Source organism: Chenopodium album, chromosome 2 (assembly GCF_948465745.1).
Source record: "Chenopodium album chromosome 2, dcCheAlbu1.1, whole genome shotgun sequence".
Classification (NCBI taxonomy): Eukaryota; Viridiplantae; Streptophyta; class Magnoliopsida; order Caryophyllales; family Amaranthaceae; genus Chenopodium; species Chenopodium album.
In genome coordinates this window covers 85977562-86001697 of record NC_137835.1, presented here as the reverse complement: position 1 = coordinate 86001697, position 24136 = coordinate 85977562, and the positions used below count along the sequence as shown (strand labels likewise).

The 24136-nt window shown below is 36.9% G+C and overlaps 2 protein-coding genes and 1 non-coding gene across 4 annotated transcripts; 2 read left to right on the top strand and 1 right to left on the bottom strand.

Moving 5' to 3' along the window:
• The first annotated feature begins 4435 nt into the window (after positions 1-4435).
• On the top strand, positions 4436-6988 carry LOC145591907 (protein CAJ1-like). 2 transcript variants are annotated; one of them, XM_081648392.1, is made up of 6 exons: positions 4438-4593; positions 5027-5119; positions 5241-5271; positions 6117-6137; positions 6228-6360; positions 6476-6988. In XM_081648392.1, exons 1-6 carry the CDS (start codon positions 4528-4530, stop codon positions 6528-6530), a joined length of 399 nt encoding a protein of 132 aa, XP_081504518.1. In that variant the 5' UTR covers positions 4438-4527; the 3' UTR covers positions 6531-6988. The 2 variants fall into 2 exon arrangements, with proteins under 2 accessions (XP_081504523.1, XP_081504518.1); XM_081648397.1 differs by lacking the exon at positions 6228-6360 and having other exon boundaries at positions 4436-4593; positions 6611-6988.
• Positions 6989-14146: 7158 nt separating this feature from the next.
• Positions 14147-17948, top strand: LOC145578291 (uncharacterized). The gene is made up of 4 exons (XM_081635639.1): positions 14147-15127; positions 15320-15794; positions 15903-16111; positions 17940-17948. Exons 1-4 carry the CDS (start codon positions 14147-14149, stop codon positions 17946-17948), a joined length of 1674 nt encoding a protein of 557 aa, XP_081491765.1.
• On the bottom strand, positions 14531-14637 carry LOC145608100 (small nucleolar RNA R71). The gene has a single exon (XR_014105727.1). It is a non-coding gene; the product is annotated as a small nucleolar RNA R71 (small nucleolar RNA).
• Positions 17949-24136: the final 6188 nt, after the last annotated feature.

Below are 24136 nucleotides of genomic sequence, written 5' to 3'. Positions count from 1 at the left end.
TAATCTATACTTTTTTCAAGTTATTCAAATTGATGGTGATTATCCTACATCTAATAAATTATTCAATGTTCATGCACGCAGAGCACTACAGGAGCACTTAACTGACACTGATTCTCCTTGTAAAGTTGGGTGGTTATGCCCCGAGCAGTTATCCACTACTAGAATCATAGGCAACCCCCATGACGTGTTGTACTATGTTGAACAGAGTATAAGGGAATCAGCGCGTGCGGGAGACAAGTTCATATTCGCCCCATGTTATAGAGAGTAAGTCTAACCATGTCAAATTCAATCGATTTGGCCTCATTATATGTTGACTCCTAAATATTAATTACCTTGTCTATTGTGAACTTATGTAGGGAGCATTGGAGCCTCATGATGATTTGTAATTCCACTAACACAATTTATCACCTTGATTCAGCTCGATCATCGGAGAAGTGGCTCGTGAAGTCTATATTGCAAAAGTAAATATATATAGCAACCTAGTGATGATTATTGATAATAATAACTAATTTAGTAATCATACGACTAATCAAATTTGAATGTACTTTTTTTTACTACAGTGTTATGAAGAAGCTACATTGTCGTGCTCCAAAGGGTCCAACATGGAAGACACCGTTGGTAATTTACATGATATTGTGATTATCTTGAAAATCTATGTTAGTAAATATTTGCTCATTTCCTTTGCATGTTTCACTGATGTGATTTGTTTGTCATATGCTAGTGCGCACAACAAGAGAATGGACTTGATTGTGCTTTGTATGTGATGAGATTCATGCTTGACATTGTGACTCATTGTACGGACACTCAACAGCTTGATGAGGTAAGTCCTAAAACTTATTGAAATGCTATATTGATGTGATTTCTAGCCTTAGACACCTAATATTATCCAACAATGACATGTTATGAGAAACAAAAAGGCTATTTCACAAGAAAGGTAGAAAATGGGCTGAATAGAAGTCATATGGGCCATATTAGGGTCATTTTGTGTTAATATGCTCTTTTGATGTGATTTCTTTCCTTATACACCTATAACTAGATAATATTGACATGTTATGAGATAAATAAAGTTCATTTAATAAGAAATGTAGTAAATGGGCAAAGTAAAGTCATATAGGCCATATTCGGGCCATTTTAAGTAAAAAGCGTCATAAACCTTAATAAAATGCTCTCCTATACAATTTTAGGGCTTACACACATACAACTACCCAACATTGACATGTTATGAGAAAGAAATAGTTCATTTGATAAGTAATGTAGAAAATGGGCTACATAGAAGTCATATAAGCCCTATTTGGGCCATGTTGAGTAAAATGCGTTGTTAAACTTATTGAAATGCTATATTGATGTGATTTCTAGCCTTAGACACCTAATATTACCCAATAATGACATGTTATGAGAAACAAAAAGGCTATTTCACAAGAAAGGTAGAAAATGGGCTGAATAGAAGTCATATGGGCCATATTAGGACCATTTTGTGTTAATATGCTCTTTTGATGTGATTTCTTTCCTTATACACCTATAACTAGATAATATTGACATGTTATGAGATAAATAAAGTTCATTTAATAAGAAATGTAGTAAATGGGCAAAGTAAAGTCATATAGGCCATATTCGGGCCATTTTGATAAGTAATGTAGGAAATGGGCTATATAGAAGTCATATAGGTAATATTTGATAAAATACATATTGTTTTGCCTAATTAATTATTTTTAAAATAATGTTTTTGTATTTCAAGTTTTGCAAGGTCCAAAAGGATGGTCCGTTGACAATCAAGGAGTTTAATGAAGTTCGTGACATGTTGGCGTCTTTTATCACCTTCAACATGTAAATGGCATTGTAATTGTAAATTATTTATGTTAACTTTTGAACTATATAACTTAATATTAATTATATATGTACTTACTATTATTTGTATATGTAAGCAACTTTTTTTTTTTTTTGTATTGCGTTTGGGAATATTTATATCTATATATATAATTGAATTCTTGTTTTTAATATTATTTTTATTGTATCTTATTGTAATAATTAATAATATTATTATTAGTTATTATAATAATAATATTATTAATTATTATATTTAATATAATTGCTGGAATTACAGGTTATTATTATTGCTGGAAACAGGTAATTTTTTTTAAAAAAAATATTATTGCACGAAAATTGGAAAAAAAAAACAAAAAAAAATAAAAATTGGTGAATAGGCACCGGTTAGGCAGCAACCGGTGCTTAAAGTATCTACCACCCAAAAAAAAATTGGCGGGAGAGCAGTATTAGGCACCGGTTAACCGGTGCCTAAGTAGGCATATAACACCGGTTAACCGGTGCCTATTATACCCTATGGCACCGGTTTTGAACCGGTGCCAAAAGCTTGGTTTTTGGCACCCCTCACATAGGCAGCGGTTCAAACCGGTGCCTTAGATCGGGTTTGAACCGCTGCCAAATGACTTTTTTCACCTAGTGATATCGACACTATTTTTACACATTTATATAATTTTGAGAAATCGTATCATTTACAATCGCCACTAAATCCTAAAAATCGATGCGAAAAGTCTTTTCAACACTAGATATATAAATATTGTTTGACAAAGAATACATAAAATATGTCATAGCTTATTGGTGAAACATTTAATTTAAGAGTTTGAGGTTGCATGTTCGAATCTTGTAAAGATCATACGCATGTTTTTTTTTTTGAAGAAAATGAGTTAAACATTTATAGCGATTGTAATCGCTACAATAATCACCACGATTGGATGTAGTTTTTCGTATCGATTATTGAGGCCAACCCCAGCGATATTGAAAACCACTACTAAAGGCTAAGGCAACAGGGGATATTGTATCGAATGACCATTCGTTGGGAAAACTTTTTGTTACAATTACAATCGATACTAAAGGTTAAAATAATCGCTACGAAAAGGTTATTTTCTTGTAGTGATTAAATTAATTAAATTTCTAGGGCTAATTATATTGAGAAAGTCAAGCTTATTTAATTAGCAAGCTAGTAGCTAACTATTGGGGTACAAAATAGCTATAAAGAAAGTTAACTTGAAATCACATGTGGCATGACAAGCTAATTTAACAATTAACTTACCATTGAAATTGCTCTAAGACCATTACTATTTATTTCGCATCAATCAATCAATAACTATATACTAAAAAGCACACCAGCAATGACACGCGTCATTTCCTGGAATGTCCTTTTTTTTTTTTGCTAAATAAAAAATTCTATTACAAAAACAGATCTTATACAAAAATCATTCACTAAACTTATATAATAGCTATACCCAATTAATTCCCCAGATATGCAAAATTTGTTTATTTGGGGGTATAATTGTCTTTTCAAGTATTAGTTGAGGGAGTATATGTGTCTTTTCATGTACTAGTTGAGGGGTACATTTGTAATTTCCTCACCAAACAGTAAAAGCAAGTTGCAAACATTAATTGGACTGATCACCAAAAGTACTGAATAAATGACCCTGCCTTTTCAATATATTTACAAAAATACCATCAGATTAACAAAAATTCGTTTATCTATCAGATTAACAAAAATTCGTTTATATAATACTCCCTTCGTTTTTAAATACTTGCTCCATTTCTCTTGGACATACATGCCGATGCTAATATTTTATCAGTAATATCTTTAATTATCAATAAGTATAAATTCCAACAATTGAAAATTAATAATTCATTCATTGAGATGATTTCAACAAGTACCCATAAGACTATATTTTTTCTTATGTATAAATCACAAACATTAGTCAAAGTGAGACAAATGAATAGTACAAAAAATAGAAATGGAGCAAGTATTTAAAAACAGAGGGAGTATAATTACTTTTAAAAAAAAAAAACATTCTTAACATAAGTTTGATAATGTTTTACATCATTTTATACCTAACAAATCTTTCCTAATCCTTTATTTTGATCAAATATTTGTGGACTATATTTTATATTTTTTTGTTTATAAAAAACTAATCATAATTAAGAAAATTTGTCAGGAAAAACCTTTTAAAGGGACTTTTTTGTCCAAAAAAATCTTTTAAATTTTTTTTGGCCAAAGAAAACCTTTTAAATTTTTTTTTGTTCAAGACAGCCAAAACCCACTTTCCGACGTTGACTCACCATTCTCCGGCGTTGACCACGTGTTTTACAACATGTGCGACGCACATGATCCCTATTTTCCTAATTACACCCCACTTTGCCTAATTTCACACCCTTTTCCTTCCAATTAAACACTCTCTAGGTTTTCTTTGGCCAAAAAAGTTTTTAAAGGTTTTTTCTGATAAAAAAATTCATTTTAAAAGGTTTTTTCTGACAAATTTTCCTTATAATTATAAGTGATTATTGAAAATTTCAACTCCTAGTATTTTTGTAATATGCAAGATTGATCACTAGTTGTCGTTGTGCCAAGTCATACAAGTGCAAATCTGCAATAGAGTTGGTGGTAAAATAGGGGTGTGGCCGTGTGGGCGGTAGCAATTGTGGAATTCTGGAATACTGGTCTCTCCCAACTGCAATAGAGTCGGTGGTAAAATGAAGAATGGAGAAGCCAGGCTTTTGCTGGGATTCCCTCCCAATTCTCGTCCCACCCCTTCTCAGGTAAATACCCTAATTTTGACCTAATTATTGGTGACATCAATTTGCATAATTCTGATGTTGCTAATTTTTTTGTTTTCTTTTTCTAAATTGACGGGGAAGGTATTATTAGCTGTTTTATGGAAGATTTTAACATATATACCATCATATGCTTGGATTCTGTTCTCAATCATTTTTTTACTATTACGAGTAGTCGAGTATTGTAAAATTATCCAGATTAGCCTTTTTACCTTACTTTATTGCTTACTTTTATGCTGAAATTGTTTTACTAATCAAATCTTATTTTGTGGTCATCGTTCATGCTAGCAATCCTCTAATGATCTTTCTTTGTATGTTTCTGGTGGTGGTGGCGGCGGCGGCGGTCTAATTGCATTATTTGCATGTGTATGTTTTATAACCTGGAGTTGTTTTAAAGGTTCTAAGACCATGATTGCAGGTGAAAGCAGCCTATAAAAGTAAGGTTTGGGATTCTCACCCCGATCGTTTTCCAGCTGACAAAAGAAATTATGCTGAATCACGATTCAAAATGGTATAATAGGCATTTTCTCTCTTCCATTTGTCTAATCATGGATTTTGTAATTTCATAAAACCATTAGCACAGATGGCTTAATTTTCTATAATTTTTACTTGTTTTAATTTTCACTCCGCAGATTTCTGAAGCCTATAGTTGCCTCTTGCCTGGTAATTGTTTACCTTCATTTCTTGTAGTTGCAGCTTCCAGTTAATCTCCTACATTTGTTTTTCTAATCTAACAGATAAAAACATTGAAAAAATTCTGTCAGACTGTTCCATTTCACTTCATTATATGAGCTGATTATATATTACCCTTAGTATCCCAATTTCTTTATTTTCTAGACAGGGGCCATTTTACAATGGTATTGTGCACAAACTTTTAAGATGGGAGTAACTAAAAGCAGACATAACCCATCTATTTGCTTCAGGTAATAATTTGCATATTATGCCAATTCTAGGTGTTTATTGGGCTTGGGGAGGAAAGGAAATGAGGAAACGTTTTTAAGTGCTAATGACCTTGGTGCTTCTCTCCTGATAATTCTGGAACACTACACCCCTAGTAAATATGACGCACTGTCAAAAACTCTGCTTTGACATCTAACAGTAAAAGATCAATTCTGCTAATGAGGTTACAGCAGGAAACAAAGTGTCATCGTTTTTTTGTTTCTTTTGATGTGTCATGTGTCATTTTTTTTTGTGGCTGATTGTAGAAAGTAGGTCATGTCATTTGTGGTAGTTTGGTACCTTGTTAAGAGCTGAAAAGCAGTGGTCTGTCAAGTTCCTTGAGTAGTCTAAAAGACTAAAACCATAACATGGTAACATTTTTGCATCTGAGAAATGGCTGCTACAATTTCATGAATTATGACGTTAGTGAGCTAAAATCACAACCCCTTGGCTATTTTCAAGGTTGTATAAGGTGACACACTGCTGATGGCAATGTTTTATTGATGATATAGTGATGCATTTTTATGTTCGGTTGAATAATCTAAATCTAGTGTAATTGGAATCTGCAGGTGGAGGAATTTCAAGTTCAGGTAGCATGTTTTTTTTATTTTTAAATTAATTACTTAATACATGCCACATTTATAATTTTATACGTCTTGTCATTGATGATATAATATTAGCTACTTACACACGGGTCATGCGGACTGGGGTACCAAGGGTGCATGGAGGTGGAAGACATCATCTTTTAGTTGCCCTTCCCTTCCTTTTTGTTATGCTTGGAACAGTTGGACTTGGAAGTCTAAATATTACCAGGTACAAAACTTAAGCTTTGAGGTGTAGGATACCAAAACTGATCTTGGTGTTGTTGAAAGACTACTATTGGGTTCAGTATCATCATACTTCTGATTATTGATACTTTACTTCTCAGGGCTTACAGAAAGGAAAGAGAAGCAAATCCATCACATAATCCTTTTCTCCCCTAATCCGAATATTGGCAGTCAAATTCTTAAAATAACACTCTGTTGAGGAAATCGGCCTAATGATAGATGAGTTCTTTACCCAGGAACTGCTGCCTTTTCAACCAAAACTTTACGGCTGCCCATGGTTGTCTGGATGTTGGTTACATTGAAATCGGTCTTCAGACAGTGGCGTGTGGTAAATAATGCAATACGAGAGTTGAAGTATTAAATTTTACAGATTCTTGATCCGGGGGAAGCTATAACCATGCAAAAAGCCCGTTCCTTATGTTTCAAGTCAACTTTCAACCATTGTTAATTTCATGAAATAAATATGCAGTGTGATATTTTAACCAAAAAGCACATACTGTTCCAGCTTCTGTTCAATGTCAAAAATTATGTAATGTTGAACCTTATGATTGACAATCCTCCTGAATAACAAGGGAGAGAAAGAAATTAAGAGTTACATATACAATATCTTGATATGAATGGTGTCCTTCAAACAAGTGTATTATTCCGATAGAGGGTTCGAAAATATTAGAATGCTAATTATTCAGTGAGGTCAAGTGATCGAAATGCCTAGATGGAAGTCGTTTTCGATCAGTAATATTAATGTATAATTAATATTACAGCTTAAACTTGATTGAACCCTTCAGGTCACACCCAAGCAACTAACAAAACGACGTGACGAATTAATTCGGAAGGAATTAATGAGTCACCCGAGTAATTAATATTAGACGTCGGAAATTTGAGTTAGAGCGTCGAATCTGAGCGTCGGAAGTCGAGTCGATATAATAAAGGACGAGGCAGTAAAATTACTAATAAATCAATAATTTATCGAAATAACTCAAGGATCGGAATGCCCCAGGCAAACCGATGCCTATGGGCATTTGGTAAAAGCCGAGGTGGCTAGCAAATGCACCAAGCCTAGGCTGGCTGGTGCATGCTAGCACACCATGGCTAGCAAGGTGCCAGCCACGGCAGCCGGCCAATGGGGCAGCAGCCGCACCAAAGTCAACTAGCTGGGCCAAGGTTGCAGCCGCAAGTCGCGCCTTGGCCGCAGCTGCTGGGCCGTGGTAGTAAGCCCAAAACCAGCTGCCTTTGTGCTCCTCTTGGGGGCCATGTGGCAGACGGTGGTTGGTCATGGGAGATGATAGGTGGCCGGCCAAATGGGACTCCTTGGGGATCAATTTTGGTCCCCTCCCCTCCTTATGGTCCTCACCTAACTCTTCTTCTAAATGTGTCACTTGTTGATTTATTAGTTGTTTGATGATTAATTTTATTTTTGATTTAAAAATAAAAGGAATAATCAATTCTCCCACATTGATGGAAGAGCAAATCTCACTCATGTTTTTCCCTATAAATACCCAAGTTGGGGTATTGGGAAAATCACTTAAGGTGTTGAAAAAGGCATCTCTATTGAGAAAACCTTTGAACACATATAATTACTCGGGTTTAGGTCGGGCTTAGCTAACCTCTAAGCATTGGATCATTGTCAGGGTCGAGTTGCGGGTGGACTTCCGTTGGAGGTCTTCGTGCGAGCGAGACTTAGAGCTTTCAAAGTAAGAGCTCTTGTAGTGAACGAAGCACACAAGTATTAATCTTTTTCTTAATTCTTTTTGTTTAAGTTAAATATGCTTTATGATTATATTAATTGTGAGTGTGGTCTTGCCTCGGGTTTTCTTTCGATGTGAGTCAGACTCATCGAAACCCAACAGCGGTATCGGAGCCTTGCTCATTTATTTTTATAATCATATTTTCAAGGTGTTTTTATGGCTTAATTTTTATGGTTTTATGTTGTTAATTAGATTAGTAGCTCGGTTTTAATAATTATAAGCTCGTATTAAAGCTGTCTTCAGCCTAAAACCCATATTTTCGCCCAAAAATAGTGAATTTTGGGTAGGTTTTTTAGGTTATATTCAATTGTAATTTTATTTTGTTTAATTTCTATCAATTTGTTCTATGTATGAATTTCAATTTATTATGTGGTGATTTTGTAATGAATTTTGATCAATTTGATTAGGTTTGTGAACATGTAATTCATATATATATTGAATTTACGTCCTTTATTATGAACATAAGAAAATTGAAGAAATAAAAAATAAAATGATTATGAAACATATGCATTATAAGTATTAAAAATATGAACATATGCGTCGAAAATATGAATATATGCATTTTAAAAATGAACATACGCATTCAGAATACAAACATATGCTTTAGTTCATTTATTGAATGCTTATGAACAAGCATTTCAGAAGGTGAACATATATATACAAAATATGAACATATGAATTTCAGAAAATGAATATATGCAATTCAGAAAGTGAATATATGCATTTCAAGTTTACATAAGCATTCAAAATATAAACATAAGCATTTACGAAAATGAACATATGCATAAAAAATATGAATATATGCATTTCATAAAGTGAACCTAAGCATTCAATATATGAACATAAGCATAATTAGACAAAACAGACAAAATGATAACATTTTTTGAAAATTAAGAACATTTATCATATGAACAACAAATATTAATATTATTAACATTGTAAAACATTTTATGAATATAAGGTATCCGTTTGATTGCACTAAATTTTTTTACAATCCCAATAAAAATTTCGAACAACAGAGTATCAAACATTATTTAAATAAAATTAAGTGGTTTATATAAATTCAAACAAAATTAAGTGATATTTACATAAAATTATCATTTTTGGGATAATCCGTTTGATTTTTCATCTCATCTCGAATATCCATGGTTGTTTTTTTAAGAGAGAGGGTGAATTGTGTTTGATTGTTAGAGAGAGAAAATCAAGGAGTAATAAATTTAAGAAATTTCTATTAAAAAAAATTAGAAATTAAAGTTTGAGAGTGACGCTTTTGTAAAAAAAATTATATTTTTAAAAAAAATAGTTGTTGGAAGTGACGGTTTTGTATAAATGACGGTTGGGTGGGCGACGTTATAAAGATATGTTTAGTTTTTTGGGTGGGCTCATTTTGGTTTGGGGCTTTTTATAATGGGGTGTGTTTGAAATTGGGCTTGTGGACTAGTGTTGCAACTAATATAGATGCACAAGGTTGCAGCTTAGACCAATTGCCTAACCCCATGATCAATCTCGACTAGGGATGTCAGTGGGGCGGGTCAAGTAGAAGACCCGCCCCATCCCCGCTCCACTGGGGCGGGGATGGGTCTCGGTTTGGCGGGTGGTGGGGCGTGGATGGGGATAAAAACCATACCCGCCATGGGTGATGAGGCGGGGGTGGATTTTAAGTTGTACCCGCCCCACCCGCCTCACTTCGTACCCGCCCCATCCCCACCTCATACCCATGTTTATATATCTTTAAAAGCAAAATTATATACTTCTATACTATTTTATAAAATAATAACGTGTAATAAAATATTAATTATAACACTTTGTAATACACTTATATTATAAACAAAAATGAGAGTGAGGTATAGCTCAAGTGGTTAGAGCTTCCCTCCCGATTCCAGGAGATCCTGGGATCGATTCTCACCCTAGCCCTTTGTGGCTCTCTAAACACCAAAAAAAAAAAAATATTATAAACAAAAATGTGTGTAATATATATATATATATATATATTTTAATTATTATAATCCGTATTAATTACGTAGGATTGTGTATTTGAGAGACGGAGATTAGGTGGGTCTTGGGTGGGGATTAGGCGGGTCTTTGGTGGGGATGGATATCCAAGTAGGGGGTGGGGCGGGGATGGTTTTGGAGTTGTACCCGCTGAGGCGGGGATGGGGATGAATATTAGACCCGCCGTGGGGATGGGGATGAGGATGGAAATGTTAGGTGGGGATGGGGATGGGAAGGTCAACATCCGCCCCGCCCCGCCCCCTTGACATCCCTAATCTCGACCCCCTGGACTCCCTATACAAGAACACTTCAATAAGGCTAATTCCCTGTTCCTCATTGTGAGAAACAGGTTTCGTTTCTCATGGGGGTAGAACCGACATTTCAACGCTCAAAAGTCATTTGTTGTCAATGTTGATGTGTCCTCGTTAATATTACGTGGTTTACTTGTTTGTCAGCTGTATTATCAGAGGGAGAACCAATGCTTGACACCGTTAACTTTCAACGTTTATGCCCATTAAATTAATTTTTAAATTTTTGACTGGTGAAGAAGGCAATCGGTCTTACCTAGGCTGAAGAAGGCACGAATTTGCTGAAGAAAGCATGGATTCTTAGGGGTTTGCGGTCGAATTCTGGGCGGAACACAACTTGAATTGGTCCAACTCGCATTCTGGATCACCGATTGAACTCGACATATGCCGGACGAATTCAAATCGTGGTTCCAAGTAACTTCTCAATCAATTTCTAATCGAACATTATTTTCCCACATTCCTCCTTTTTTCCCTCTTGAACAACCTGCTTGATTATTTGAATGTTGATGGGGTAGGTAACAATGGCCTTAATTCGTATTGATTTGGTAATTTATGGAATTAGCCATTCGAGTTAAATTGTAGATTTAAGGAATGAGCATAATATAGGTAGGATATCAGTAAAATTATGGAATTAATACAAGAATGTTTCCCTAATTCACTAATCCAGCTACTATCGGACATTGTTATTGCCCCAGTGTAACTCACCACCTATTTGAATTTTTGCTAATTATTCATCAATTTTTTAAATGTTGTGACTGAATGAATTGTATTTGTTTGGTTAAAGGCAAGTGTAATTGTATGAATTAGAGGTAGGGGTGTTCAAAAATACCCGACCCGTTTAACCCAACCCGTTGACCCGCTGACCCGCAAAGTACCCGACGGGTATATTTGCTTTTTTTCCATTTTTTGTGGGTCGGGTACCCGACCCGCTAAAATATCAGATTTGCGGGTCGGGTAATGGGCCGCCATCTAAGTGTAGCGGGTACCCGATAAATACCCGATTTCTTTTTTTTTTTTTTTTTTTTTTCTGTTTTTCTTGGCTGGAATTCCCTTTACTCCTTTAGGTTAGGGTTGCTCACTCACACTCACTTATTGGGCTTGTTAATAGCCGCATCTCACAATTCTCACCCCTTTTCTCTCTTCTCTCTGTTCTCCCCTCTCAAACATTCAAACACTCCCTCTTAGGCGACGAGCACCGTCCTTCATTCCTCTCAAGCGACCACCGTCCTTCCTCTTAGGCGACCTCCGACCTCGCTCCGTCAGTCCCTCAACGTCAGCCGTGTCTTTTTTTTTTTTTTTTTGTGGAAGTAGGTTTTGTGTATTCTAATTTGTTTGTTGGAGGGGGCAAAACCATCCATGTATGTTTGAAACTACTAGTTTACTACCCCCTGTTAAGGAATGATATTCTCAAAGTAAATATCTTCTATTATTTTGTAAATATTCTCTGCCTTGATTCTAGGAATATTAGTCAGTAAATTAGTCTATATAATTAGCCTTAATCTCCTCCTTAATCTTAGTGATTGATTGATTGTAATCTTGTATAGCCTAACTTAGCCAAAGCCCATACCAATTGTAATCAGTTAATGAGAAAAAAAAATAACTTCCTTCATAATTCTTAATTTCTTATACTCACCTATTGTAGATGGGTTGGTTTTGTTTGTTGCTAGTAGCAAACTAGCAGGTTTTTCTTTCTTTTTTTTTTTAAATTTTTTTTTGTGAAATTAGCAGGTTACTTGTAAAATAAAAACACCAGTTTTTTTTTTAATGAAAAAAGTAGGTTCTTTTAATAAATAAACACATTAGTTTTTGTTTTTAATGAAAAAAGGTTTTTCTGTAATAAAATCAGCAGTTTTTTTTTTTTTAAATATAGTATATTAAAATTTCGGGTACCCGGTAAAAACGGGTACCCGCTTTTACCGGGTCGGGTAATGGGCCGCCTAAATTACTACCTGCACTTCCGGGTAACCGAAATTCCGGGTACTCGGTTATGAACACCCCTTTTTTTGAGGAAAAATAATCGGTGTAATTATTAAGAAATGGACAAAGCATCCGAGAGTACATACGGAGAAATCTCCGGGGGACAACAATTCTCCCAAACTTGCTCTTGATGTAGACATTCTATACCATATTTTACCCTCGATTTATAGCTATTTTTGTATGATTTCTAAGCTCTACGGAGCTATTTCTCGCTAATATCCTTCTTCTAGTGTGGCTTGGTCTATTTGATTGATTTTTGTAGGCATATGAAGACTTTCGGATGAAATGGAGCATTTGGAGTGATTATGAGCATGCCACGACATTTTGAGGTGGATTGGAGAGCTTTATAAAGAGATTTGCAAGTCATGAGAAGTGTATTGGAGTGTTAGATGATGATTGATGATAATGCTACATGGTCGTGTACCCTTAACTACACGGTCATGCGAAGGTTCCAAGTTCGAGTGTTTGCTACACGGTCGTGTACCACGAGCTACACGGTCGTGTACCACGAGCTACACGCTCATGTACCTCTCAGCTACACGGCCGTGTACGTGTGCGCAGGAGATTTATTTTATTTATTATTTTATGTTTATTTTTAGGAAAGTATAAATAGGGGTTTTAACCCTATTTTAAAACATCTAGTTTTTATTATAACTTTTTCCATTCTACGTTGTTTTGGAGAGAACACATAGAACTCCATTGAAGCATTCATCTTAATTCAATTTCAAGTATTTCTCTTTCATCTTTAATCTCTTTAATTTTCTATTGTTATTATGTTTTCTTTAATTATTTGTCTTGTTATTTCTATTATCATGTGTGAGTAGTTTCATAATCTAGGGTTAGATTGAACCCTAATATGGATTGATGTGTTATTTGATTCCCAATTCCCAATTTAATTAATTTGTAATTCCTCTTTGTTAGGGTTGGTTTTATTATCAATGATTAACTAGAAATAGTATTGTTGAATGTGATTAGGTTTACAACGAAAGTTGATTCTTAATTGATTTTAGAACCCTAATTAAAAGTTGGAGCTTTTATGCATGAAAATAGCTAATTGTTCTTGCTAGGACTTATAGGATGCCGTTCTCAATGTCTTTAATATGTATGATTCCATGAAAATAGGTATGATTGCATGTTAGGGAAGCTATTAGTTGATCGAAAGAAACTCTTAGTATTGTTTTAGGGAGCATCTGTCCTGTGGAATGTTTATTGATTTAATTGAGGGAAAGGGATTGTTCTATTGCATTGATTCATGTTAGTGGGGATACTTAATCTTAGATGTTTTTAGTTCTTGATTAATTCCATAGTATTATTATTCATTGCTTATTAGTTGATATTGTTCTTAGTTATTAATTCTCACTTATTTGATTTGGTTACTTGCTTAGTAGTTACTTGAGTCTAATTAATTAGCTGAACTATAGTCTCTTGGGATCCGACCCTTACTTGCCCGTCTACATAGTAGTGGTCTTGTTAGGTTATTTTTGTTAGGTACGCGACACGCCTATCAAATTTTGGCGCCGTTGCCGGGGACTAACGGTTTCATTCTAGTTATTTGTGATTCGTTTTACTAAGCATATATTTTGTTGCTTCGGCTATTGTTCCTTGTGTCTGTGATCTCCCATTTTAGTTTCTTTGTTGCATGCAAACTCGAAGTTCAGGTTCAGATGATTTAACACCTTTTGATTCTGAGATCTAAGCTACTGCGAGAAGACAAAGAGGTAGAAGAAGGAGAAATCGAAATAAAAGAAACATGGTCGACCCAGGAACAAAATCTCTTTTGGAGTATGGTATTCCGGATACAACAACCGGATTTCTCTCCAGTATTGTTAGACCACCTGTCACCGCTCAGAGTTTTGAGTTGAAGCCCCAATTCATACAGTTTATCTCCAATGATTCTTTTGCGGGCTCATCAAATGATTGCCCTGTGACTCACATTGATAGTTTCTTGGAAAAGTGTGACACTATGAAGCTCAACGGTGTCACTGATGATGCTATTAGACTACGCCTTTTCCCTTTTTCATTAAGGGATAGGGCAAGGGAGTGGCTACGAGATGAAGGTATTGGTTCCTTTGATACGTGGGACAAGCTTGCTAAGGCCTTCCTAGTAAAATTCTTGGGGCAAGAGAAAACCGCGAAATTAAGGAACGAGCTATCTACCTTCCATCAATATAATGATGAATCCTTATATGAGGCATGGAGAAGGTTTAAGCGATTGCAGAGACAATGCCCTCACCATGGTATTCCAGAATGGATGTTGATCCAAACATTCTATAATGGTTTAACCCATGAGTTTCGCATATACATTGATGCTGCGTCTGGAGGTTCTATCATGACAAAGAATCCAACCGATGCGAAGGATTTGATTGAGAAGATGGCGGCTAATGATAATTACCATCCAAGGGGACGAAATGCTATCAACACAGGTAATAAACATGATGTTGATGCGCTAACCATGTTGACTAGTTCTGTGCAGGCACTAACTCATAAAGTAAATCAACTCCAAGTTGAGTCCTCTCGACCCTCGATGGAAACTTGTCAAATGTGTGGATTGCAAGGCCATACTGCGCGGGAGTGTCAGCCCAATTATGATGGAATGACGATTGATCAAGCTAATGCTTTCTATACCACGACCTCCACAAGGCCATTTGATGAAGGGTGGAGAAATCATCAAGGGTTCTCATACAAGAACACTCAAGCTATAGCAAATCCTCCACCACCACCAGCTTTTCAGGCAATGGCACCTTTAAATCATCATCTCATGCACCAACCACCACCTCAATCTTCAAATCTTGAATCCATTATGGAGACTTTTGCTACCTCCCAGCGTCAACAACAAGAGCTTATATCAAAGCAATTTGATTTACAAGCAAAGCAAAATGAATATTTTGAAAACTCGATTCAATTGCTTGTTGCTCAAAATAAGAGGATAGAAACTCATCTTTCTCAACTATCACAACAAGTGAGTCATCTATCAACTCTTCAAGATCAAGCAAAAGTCCAGACGAAACAATGCAATGCAATCTTCGTGAAGAGTGATGAATTGTTTACGGGTGGATTAGAAGAGAAAGTGTGCAATGTGGAGTCAAGAACTGAGAAGCATGAGAGAGAAGGTCCCAAATATGTTGCTCCACAAGCATATGAGGAGCCGATGCCTTTCCCGCAAAGGTTATCAAAAGCTGTGCTCGATAAGCATTTTGGGAAGTATTCCGAGACTCTTAAGAAGGTATATGCTACCATTCCTTTTTCCGATCTTGTAGTTCAAATGCCTCAATTTGCAAATTTTGTGAAAGGAATTCTAGATCATGATCATAATGATAAGAAATTAGAAAGTTTGGTAGTAAAGGAGAAATGTCCTGATCCTTTACATGATAGCTTACCACCTAAATTGCATGATCCTGGTAGTTTTACTATCCCTTGTATGATAAACGAAACATATTTTGATAGGGTCTTGTGTGATTTAGGTGCTAGTGTTAATTTAATGCCTTCTTCTTTGTATGAAAAATTAGGTTTGAAAAAACTTAAACCCTCTCCCATATCTCTTCAAATGGCTGATAGAACTGTTAGACTCCCTAAGGGTGTAGTTGAAGATGTATTAGTTGGGATTGGTGAACTTGTATTTCCAGTTGACTTTGTTGTAGTGGATATGACAGAAGACCTTAAGATCCCATTAATCTTTGGTCGTCCTTTTCTTGCTACAAGTCAAGCTTTAATAGATGTTCCTAAAGGACAAGTGACCATTAGAGCTCAGGATAAACAAGTTGTGTTTAAGCTTTTCAATGACCATAATTTTACTTTTGATGGTGATACCTGTTTGAGAATTGATGCTACTAACCCTTTGGTTAATAAGTGTGTTTCCAATAGAAATCATGTGCGCAAAAAGGACAATATTCCACCACACGATGGGTTTAGCTACATCAAAATAAGCTCGGATACAAAGCACATCAACTCTAATTTGAAGGAGTCGTTTGGAGGTGGATATATTGATGAGAAATACCACAGAGTATCTTCTTCGTGTGGTGACCCAGGTTGAGCTACTAAAGAGGGGTCGAGCTAAAGACCTTAAACAAGCGCTAAATGGGAGGCAACCCATTCCGTTTTTTTTATTTATTTTATTTTCCCTTTATTTTTTCTATTTATTTATTATTATTATTATTATTATTTTAGTGTTTTGGGGTTACAATGCGACGTTATTTTGAGGGCGGTCCCAGCTCCGCCCTTAGGTATGATCCCTCCTCTGTCAGTAGGGCCTAGTTTTCTTTTTCCCTTGCTTGTTCTTATTCAATATATGTTCACATTGAGGACAATGTGAAGTTTAGCTTGGGGGAGGGATTACTTTTGGCTTTGGGTAGTTACTTTGTGAATCATGACGATGAATGGCTAGTAAACTACTTTTCTGTGCCCCTATCCTTGATGATTTAAAGGTTTTTGGCTTGATTTTTATTGAAAGACTTGCAATGCGGATTAAATGATCACGATCTGATATTGGGTTGTCTTGGCCTAATGGAAATCAACTTTGTGCAACTGTGTATGAATCTGGAGCTTGACTGTGCTAACTGTGAGGCTTGAGCCTTTATTATTTATTCATGCGTGTTAGTTCCTGGTGTGACATTGATCTTAGTTTTGTCTTGAGACTTTTAGTAGTGTGTCATGGTACATTGCACATGCACGATGAGGAGGACGAAGGCCATGTTCATTAGGTAGCCTCCAGATGAATTTAGAAACGTTTGTCCCCTTCTTGCTTATCCATGTTGTAGCCTTGTCCATGTTTTTCATCTAAGTCACAAAATTAACCTATCGGCCCCAATTAGTAACTTATCTCAAGTCTAGCTTGGGGGAGCCATCTATCTTGGTATTCTCTATGGTTTGTGATGATGTTTTGGAGAAGATTAATTTGAAGCTTGAAGGTTCTTGAATTTTTTGCTATATGATCTATTTTTTTTTTTTAAGCTCTCATAGTTTGAAAAAAAAAAATGAAAAAAGAAAAGAAAAAATTAAGCTTCTTGAAGGATAAATAAAAGAACTTCAAAAATAAGAATAGTGTGATGAATTGATTATGTAGGGTGAATAAGGTGGTAGTTGCTCTTAATTCAAGTTGTGTTTGGAGTGTGTATTCTTGTGAATTAGTTCGATGGGATTTTGATTTGTATTGTTCATTTTTGATGGCTTCCCTGAGGGGCTATAATTTGCCTACATTTTCCAAATTTTTCCTACCCATTTTCACCCGGCCTACATTACAAGCTTGAAAAAAAGACCTTCTGACCTTCGTGCATAGTATTGTGTTCATGTGAAACGAGTCTTTTGTCAAAATGCTGGAGTATGTGTAACATTTCGAGTCGACTTTTGACTAGGTTGAGCGGCATTATTACCCTCTAAACACACGAGTGTTGTGAGAATGGGGGGTTGTTATTATTAGTGGGGATGGAGAGAGATCGGGCTCATTTTTAGCTCGCCACATAAAATTGTGCGGAGTGACCACTAAGTGAGATAATCTAGTCATCGATTCCTTATGTGTACATGGTTGACTCTGTTTGATGGCTATTCAGGTTGATTGATAATCTGAATGAGGTGATTGGTTGACTAAGATGCTTGTGTGTCTAATCTCAATTTCGAGTATGATTTTTCAAATGTATTATGGGGTGAAGTATGTTTATTTGGTTGTTGCTAGTCATTGATTGTCTTGCTTGAGGGCAAGCAAGAAGCTAGCTTGGGGGAATTTGATGTAGACATTCTATACCATATTTTACCCTCGATTTATAGCTATTTTTGTATGATTTCTAAGCTCTACGGAGCTATTTCTCGCTAATATCCTTCTTCTAGTGTGGCTTGGTCTATTTGATTGATTTTTGTAGGCATATGAAGACTTTCGGATGAAATGGAGCATTTGGAGTGATTATGAGCATGCCACGACATTTTGAGGTGGATTGGAGAGCTTTATAAAGAGATTTGCAAGTCATGAGAAGTGTATTGGAGTGTTAGATGATGATTGATGATAATGCTACATGGTCGTGTACCCTTAACTACACGGTCATGCGAAGGTTCCAAGTTCGAGTGTTTGCTACACGGTCGTGTACCACGAGCTACACGGTCGTGTACCACGAGCTACACGGTCGTGTACCACGAGCTACACGGTCGTGTACCACGAGCTACACGCTCATGTACCTCTCAGCTACACGGCCGTGTACGTGTGCGCAGGAGATTTATTTTATTTATTATTTTATGTTTATTTTTAGGAAAGTATAAATAGGGGTTTTAACCCTATTTTAAAACATCTAGTTTTTATTATAACTTTTTCCATTCTACGTTGTTTTGGAGAGAACACATAGAACTCCATTGAAGCATTCATCTTAATTCAATTTCAAGTATTTCTCTTTCATCTTTAATCTCTTTAATTTTCTATTGTTATTATGTTTTCTTTAATTATTTGTCTTGTTATTTCTATTATCATGTGTGAGTAGTTTCATAATCTAGGGTTAGGTTGAACCCTAATATGGATTGATGTGTTATTTGATTCCCAATTCCCAATTTAATTAATTTGTAATTCCTCTTTGTTAGGGTTGGTTTTATTATCAATGATTAACTAGAAATAGTATTGTTGAATGTGATTAGGTTTACAACGAAAGTTGATTCTTAATTGATTTTAGAACCCTAATTAAAAGTTGGAGCTTTTATGCATGAAAATAGCTAATTGTTCTTGCTAGGACTTATAGGATGCCGTTCTCAATGTCTTTAATATGTATGATTCCATGAAAATAGGTATGATTGCATGTTAGGGAAGCTATTAGTTGATCGAAAGAAACTCTTAGTATTGTTTTAGGGAGCATCTGTCCTGTGGAATGTTTATTGATTTAATTGAGGGAAAGGGATTGTTCTATTGCATTGATTCATGTTAGTGGGGATACTTAATCTTAGATGTTTTTAGTTCTTGATTAATTCCATAGTATTATTATTCATTGCTTATTAGTTGATATTGTTCTTAGTTATTAATTCTCACTTATTTGATTTGGTTACTTGCTTAGTAGTTACTTGAGTCTAATTAATTAGCTGAACTATAGTCTCTTGGGATCCGACCCTTACTTGCCCGTCTACATAGTAGTGGTCTTGTTAGGTTATTTTTGTTAGGTACGCGACACGCCTATCAGCTCTACACCGAAAGGCCTTACTCTAGCTAAATGATGAGCAACATTGTTGCCATCCCTCTTAACATGAACCCAAAAAACAGAATTAAAACAACTGCAAAGAAATAAAATGTCTTCTAATACCCCATCAAGGTCTGAAAAATACACAGCTCCTTTGGACAGCCTATTCACCACAACAGAGCAGTCTGATTCGAAGATAACATCCCTGTAGCCATACTTCTTTGCGAGCCTTACTCCCAAACACAAGGCTTTCGCCTCTGCAACTTCTGCTAGCCACCAAGCTCTCACCTTGCGGACCGCAGCAAACAGCACCACACCTTCATCATCTCTCGCCACAACCCCTAATCCGACCCACCCTTAATCAGCAAGGGAAGCATCCACGTTCAGCTTAATTACTCCAGAAGGAGGAGCTATCCAGCGTTTACTGCTGCGCTGTGATTTTGGAGTTGGAAGAGAATAAATCCTCTTGCTATATTGCCCATACTCCTCCACATTCCTATTAACCCGAGCCAAGAGGATAGCATTTGGAGTAAATTTACCTTCAAACACCTTCAGATTCCTCTCGCTCCAGATACACCACGCAAGGAAGCAGGCCCTTTGTTTGACCTTCAGCTCAGCCTTTTCCCACCTCACCAGCAGCTCGCAAATATCATCCACCCCAGTGCTCAGTAAAGCCATACAACCACTGTCTTCCCAAAGTTCTCTCACCCTCCAGCATTCAAAAAGGGCGTGAGAGCTAGTCTCCACCTCAGTCCTGCACCACGGACTCACATTATCCTCCATCAAATGGCGCGCCACAAGCAGGCCTTTAGTGGGTAGCGTTCCAGTGCATAGGCGCCACAAAAAGTGCCTAACCTTAGGCGAGACTTCTAATCCCCATATCATCCTCCAAACATGATGGAAATCATCAAAATTGCAACCTTTTCCCAGCATATAAGCAGTTTTAGTGGAATATAAACCATCATTTGAGAAAGCCCACGTCAACATATCCCTTGGCTCTCTCAAACACAAAGGGATTGAAAGAATACATTTCTGATCTCTCTCATTAAAGTGAGCAGCAATTAAATCCACATCCCATACCACCTTGTCAAAATCAATGAGGTTACTAACCTGGTTCAGTCCATCACAGGGCTCCGTTGTAATAAAACGTCCATGCTCATCCGCCACCCAAGGGTCGCTCCAAATGTTCACTGCTTTCCCATTCCCAATGCGCCATATCGCCCCTTCTTTAACAAGTGACTTGGCACTCCAAACACTCTGCCAAGAGTAACTTCCCGCATATCCCAAAGAGGCCTCAAGGAACTTAGAATGTGGGAAATACTTGGCTTTCATCACTCTACCAAGAAGAGAATCCTCATTAGTCACAAGGCGCCACCCTTGCCTTCCGAGAAGGGCGTCATTAAAGACACTTAAATCTCGAAAGCCCATACCACCTAAACACTTTGGAGTACACATATCCGCCCAACTCCTCCAATGAATTTTCCTCCTCGCCCCGGTTTGTCCCCAAAAAAATCTAGCCATTGCACTCCCTATCTTCTCTATAACCGAGCACGGAAACTTATACACTCCCATTAAATATGTCGGGATAGCTTGAATCACAGACTTCAAAAGAACTTCTTTCCTCGACACGAGAAATAAGCTTTTCTTTCCACCCTTGGAGCTTTTTCCATATCCTATCCAATAGGGCTACGAAAATTACCTTCTTCGACCTTCCAACTACCGTGGGAATACCAAGGTACTTCTCATGTCGATTTACTTGTCGCATGTGTAGAACCCCCATTAACTCTTCTCTTTGCTCTTGTCTCACACCTTTGCTAAAGGACACTTCCGACTTTTCATAATTAATTTTCTGTCCGAATGCTACTTCATACTTGTTGAGAATATCAACTATTGCTTCGCACTCCCGTCGATTCGCTCTAGCAAAAAGGAGACTATCATCTGCAAAAAGGAGGTGAGAGATAATAGGGCCATTCCGGCTTGCCTTTGCCCCATGGAGCAGACCAGTCTGAACTCTACTCTGCAACATATGAGACATAGCATCCGCCACAAGAATAAAAAGGTAAGGGGAAAGAGGGTCCACTTGCCTTAAACCCTGGGACGGAGCCACATCACCCCTTACTCTTCCATTAATGATAAAAGAGTACCTCACAGTTGACACACACCTCATGACCAGGTTAACCCACCTTCCATCGAAACCCATGGTCAACAAAAGTTTCCTTAGAAAGCCCCACTCCACCCTATCATATGCTTTGCTCATATCTAGTTTCAGAGCTATAGTGCCTTTCTTACCCTTACTCCTCTTCTTCATCGTATGAAACAATTCCATCGCAATAAGGGCATTATCTGTAATTAACCTCCCCGGAACAAAAGCACTTTGATTTTCAGAATAATTCCAGGCAAAATCAATTTCAGTCTCAACACAAGCACCTTAGACACAAGCTTATATAAAACATTACACAAGCTAATGGGGCGAAATTCAGCAGTTATTTTCGGCTCATTCACTTTTGGGATTAAGACAATATTAGTCCTGTTAACATACTCAAGAGGCAAGGAACCACAAAGAACACTGCTCACGAAATCAGTCACCTCATTACCAACAATATGCCAAAATTTCTGATAAAAGATAGCATGCATACCATCAAGGCCCAGGGCCTTACACAGGTGCATTTGTTGGAGGGCGGCGAAAATCTCATCTTTCGAATAGGGCTTAAGCAAGTTTGCATTTTGTTCCGGTGAAATAGAGCTTTGCACATGTTGAAGGACTTCATTTAAATCTGACTCCGAAGGTGAACCTGTCTTGAATATTCCTTCAAAATACTCCGTTATCACCCCTTCGAACCTCTGATCATCATTCTGCCACTCTCCATTCGAATCAAAAATACTCGTGATCGTGTTCTTCTTCCTCCTTTGCGATGCCTTATGATGAAAGTAACTCGTATTTCTATCTCCATCGCGAATCTCCGCAACTCTAGAGCGCATATACCAATGAGCCTCTTGCTTTTCATGTAATGCATTAAGATCTTTTTCTAGTTGAGAACACTTCGCACAGCTAGCAGGGGAAACTCTACTATGTTGTGCCGCACGCAAAGCAGTCTCTTTGTTCACAATTTGTCGCCCTAGATCATCGAATTTGTCTCTACTCCATGCCAACAGCTTCTTCCCAACTGCTATCAATTTTCCAGCAACACACTCTCCAGCAGCATCATTCCAGGCGCCACGCACCACCCCTTCACATTCATTATCTAGCAGTCATGCCGTCTTGAACATGTATCTCCTCTTGTTCTTCTTTTTGCGACCATTTTTGTCTTCATACCGAGTGAGGATGGGTGAGTGATCAGACCTGTACTTCAATAGATGCTCAACATAGACTCCGGGGTGAAGTCTAAGCCATGATGAAGTTGCAACAAAGCGGTCAAGCCTCTCCCGAATTAAAATAATTAGAGGTATCCATAAAAAATGATACTATACAGTCAGGGATTGATTATATGTCTTGGATTGATATGTATCACTACCCGTGTTTTTCGTCTGTAATCTCCACGAGCTTCGTACAGGGTAAATCAGAGAGGAGAGAGAGAACTTAACGACTCATAAAGATGAGATGTGTGAAATTGTGTACTTGGTAACAACATTACTCAAACATATTGCCACATAGGATGTCCCCACGAAATCTGACTCAGCAGCTCATGAACTGATAAACATGAAAAAAAATTCGAAAATGCCATCGTGAGAAACGAAATTGTTTCTCACCATGAGGAATGGGGGCTCCCTCCTTCAATAACCCCCAAACTTAAAACTACCCTATAAAAAATCCAACTCATAATCAGACAAAGTAATATAAAGCAATAAAAACATGATCAACCAAGACATAAACAAGAGCTATAAATTAAACATAAAACTAGAGCAAAGAAACTAGCTGAGTATCACAAAGCAGCTCGTGAGTCCAATAGAAGCAGAGAATACTCAAAACTACCTCACCGACATAAACAAACACCACAAACAATCATCGAGGCCACCATAAGAAACCCGTCTCACCTTAATCGAACCTTAAACTAGGGAGGAACCCTACTCCTAACTTCACCTTAATCGTCGGGAAAACAATTAACGAAATTCCTTTCGACGACAACGTTAAGAATAGCCTTTAGCTCCTTAATTTGATGGATAGTTGAATTTTGAAACCCTTAACGATACACCTAACTTGAGAACCACCGATTGAGGTGAAGACAACAAACCTATGCTAGCTCCCTTGAATTCAAGGTCTTTACCATGAAAAACCTAAAAGAAAAAAGACTAAAGGAAAAGCTAAAGAATTTGAGTCACCAAGGATGATGGTAGGGAAGGAAGGAAGCCTTAGGAGGATAAGATTTGGTTTTCTAGAAACAGCATAGATCTTTAAAAAGAGGAAAAGTAGTCAATTTCGTTACCAACTTAAAACAACCAACAAAAACTAGTCTTAGGGTCTGTTCATATTTACTGAACTGAGCTGAACTAAACTGATTAGAGCTGAGATGAATATTTTATGAGAAAAGGAAATAAGGAGCTGAACTGATTGGAGTTAAACGAAAGTAAACATTAAGATGAAATGAACATGCCCTTAGTCTATCAAG

Coding starts and splice junctions, on each gene's coding strand:
- LOC145578291 (XM_081635639.1), top strand. CDS start 14,147: ATGGTCGACCCAGGAACAAAATCTCTTTTGGAGTATGGTATTCCGGAT. Junction 15,128..15,319: donor CACCACCACCAGCTTTTCAG/GCAATGGCACCT, acceptor GCTCAAAATAAG/AGGATAGAAACTCATCTTTC. Junction 15,795..15,902: donor ACCTAAATTGCATGATCCTG/GTAGTTTTACTA, acceptor ATGAAAAATTAG/GTTTGAAAAAACTTAAACCC.
- LOC145591907 (XM_081648392.1), top strand. CDS start 4,528: ATGAAGAATGGAGAAGCCAGGCTTTTGCTGGGATTCCCTCCCAATTCT. Junction 4,594..5,026: donor CTCGTCCCACCCCTTCTCAG/GTAAATACCCTA, acceptor CCATGATTGCAG/GTGAAAGCAGCCTATAAAAG. Junction 5,120..5,240: donor CTGAATCACGATTCAAAATG/GTATAATAGGCA, acceptor TTCACTCCGCAG/ATTTCTGAAGCCTATAGTTG.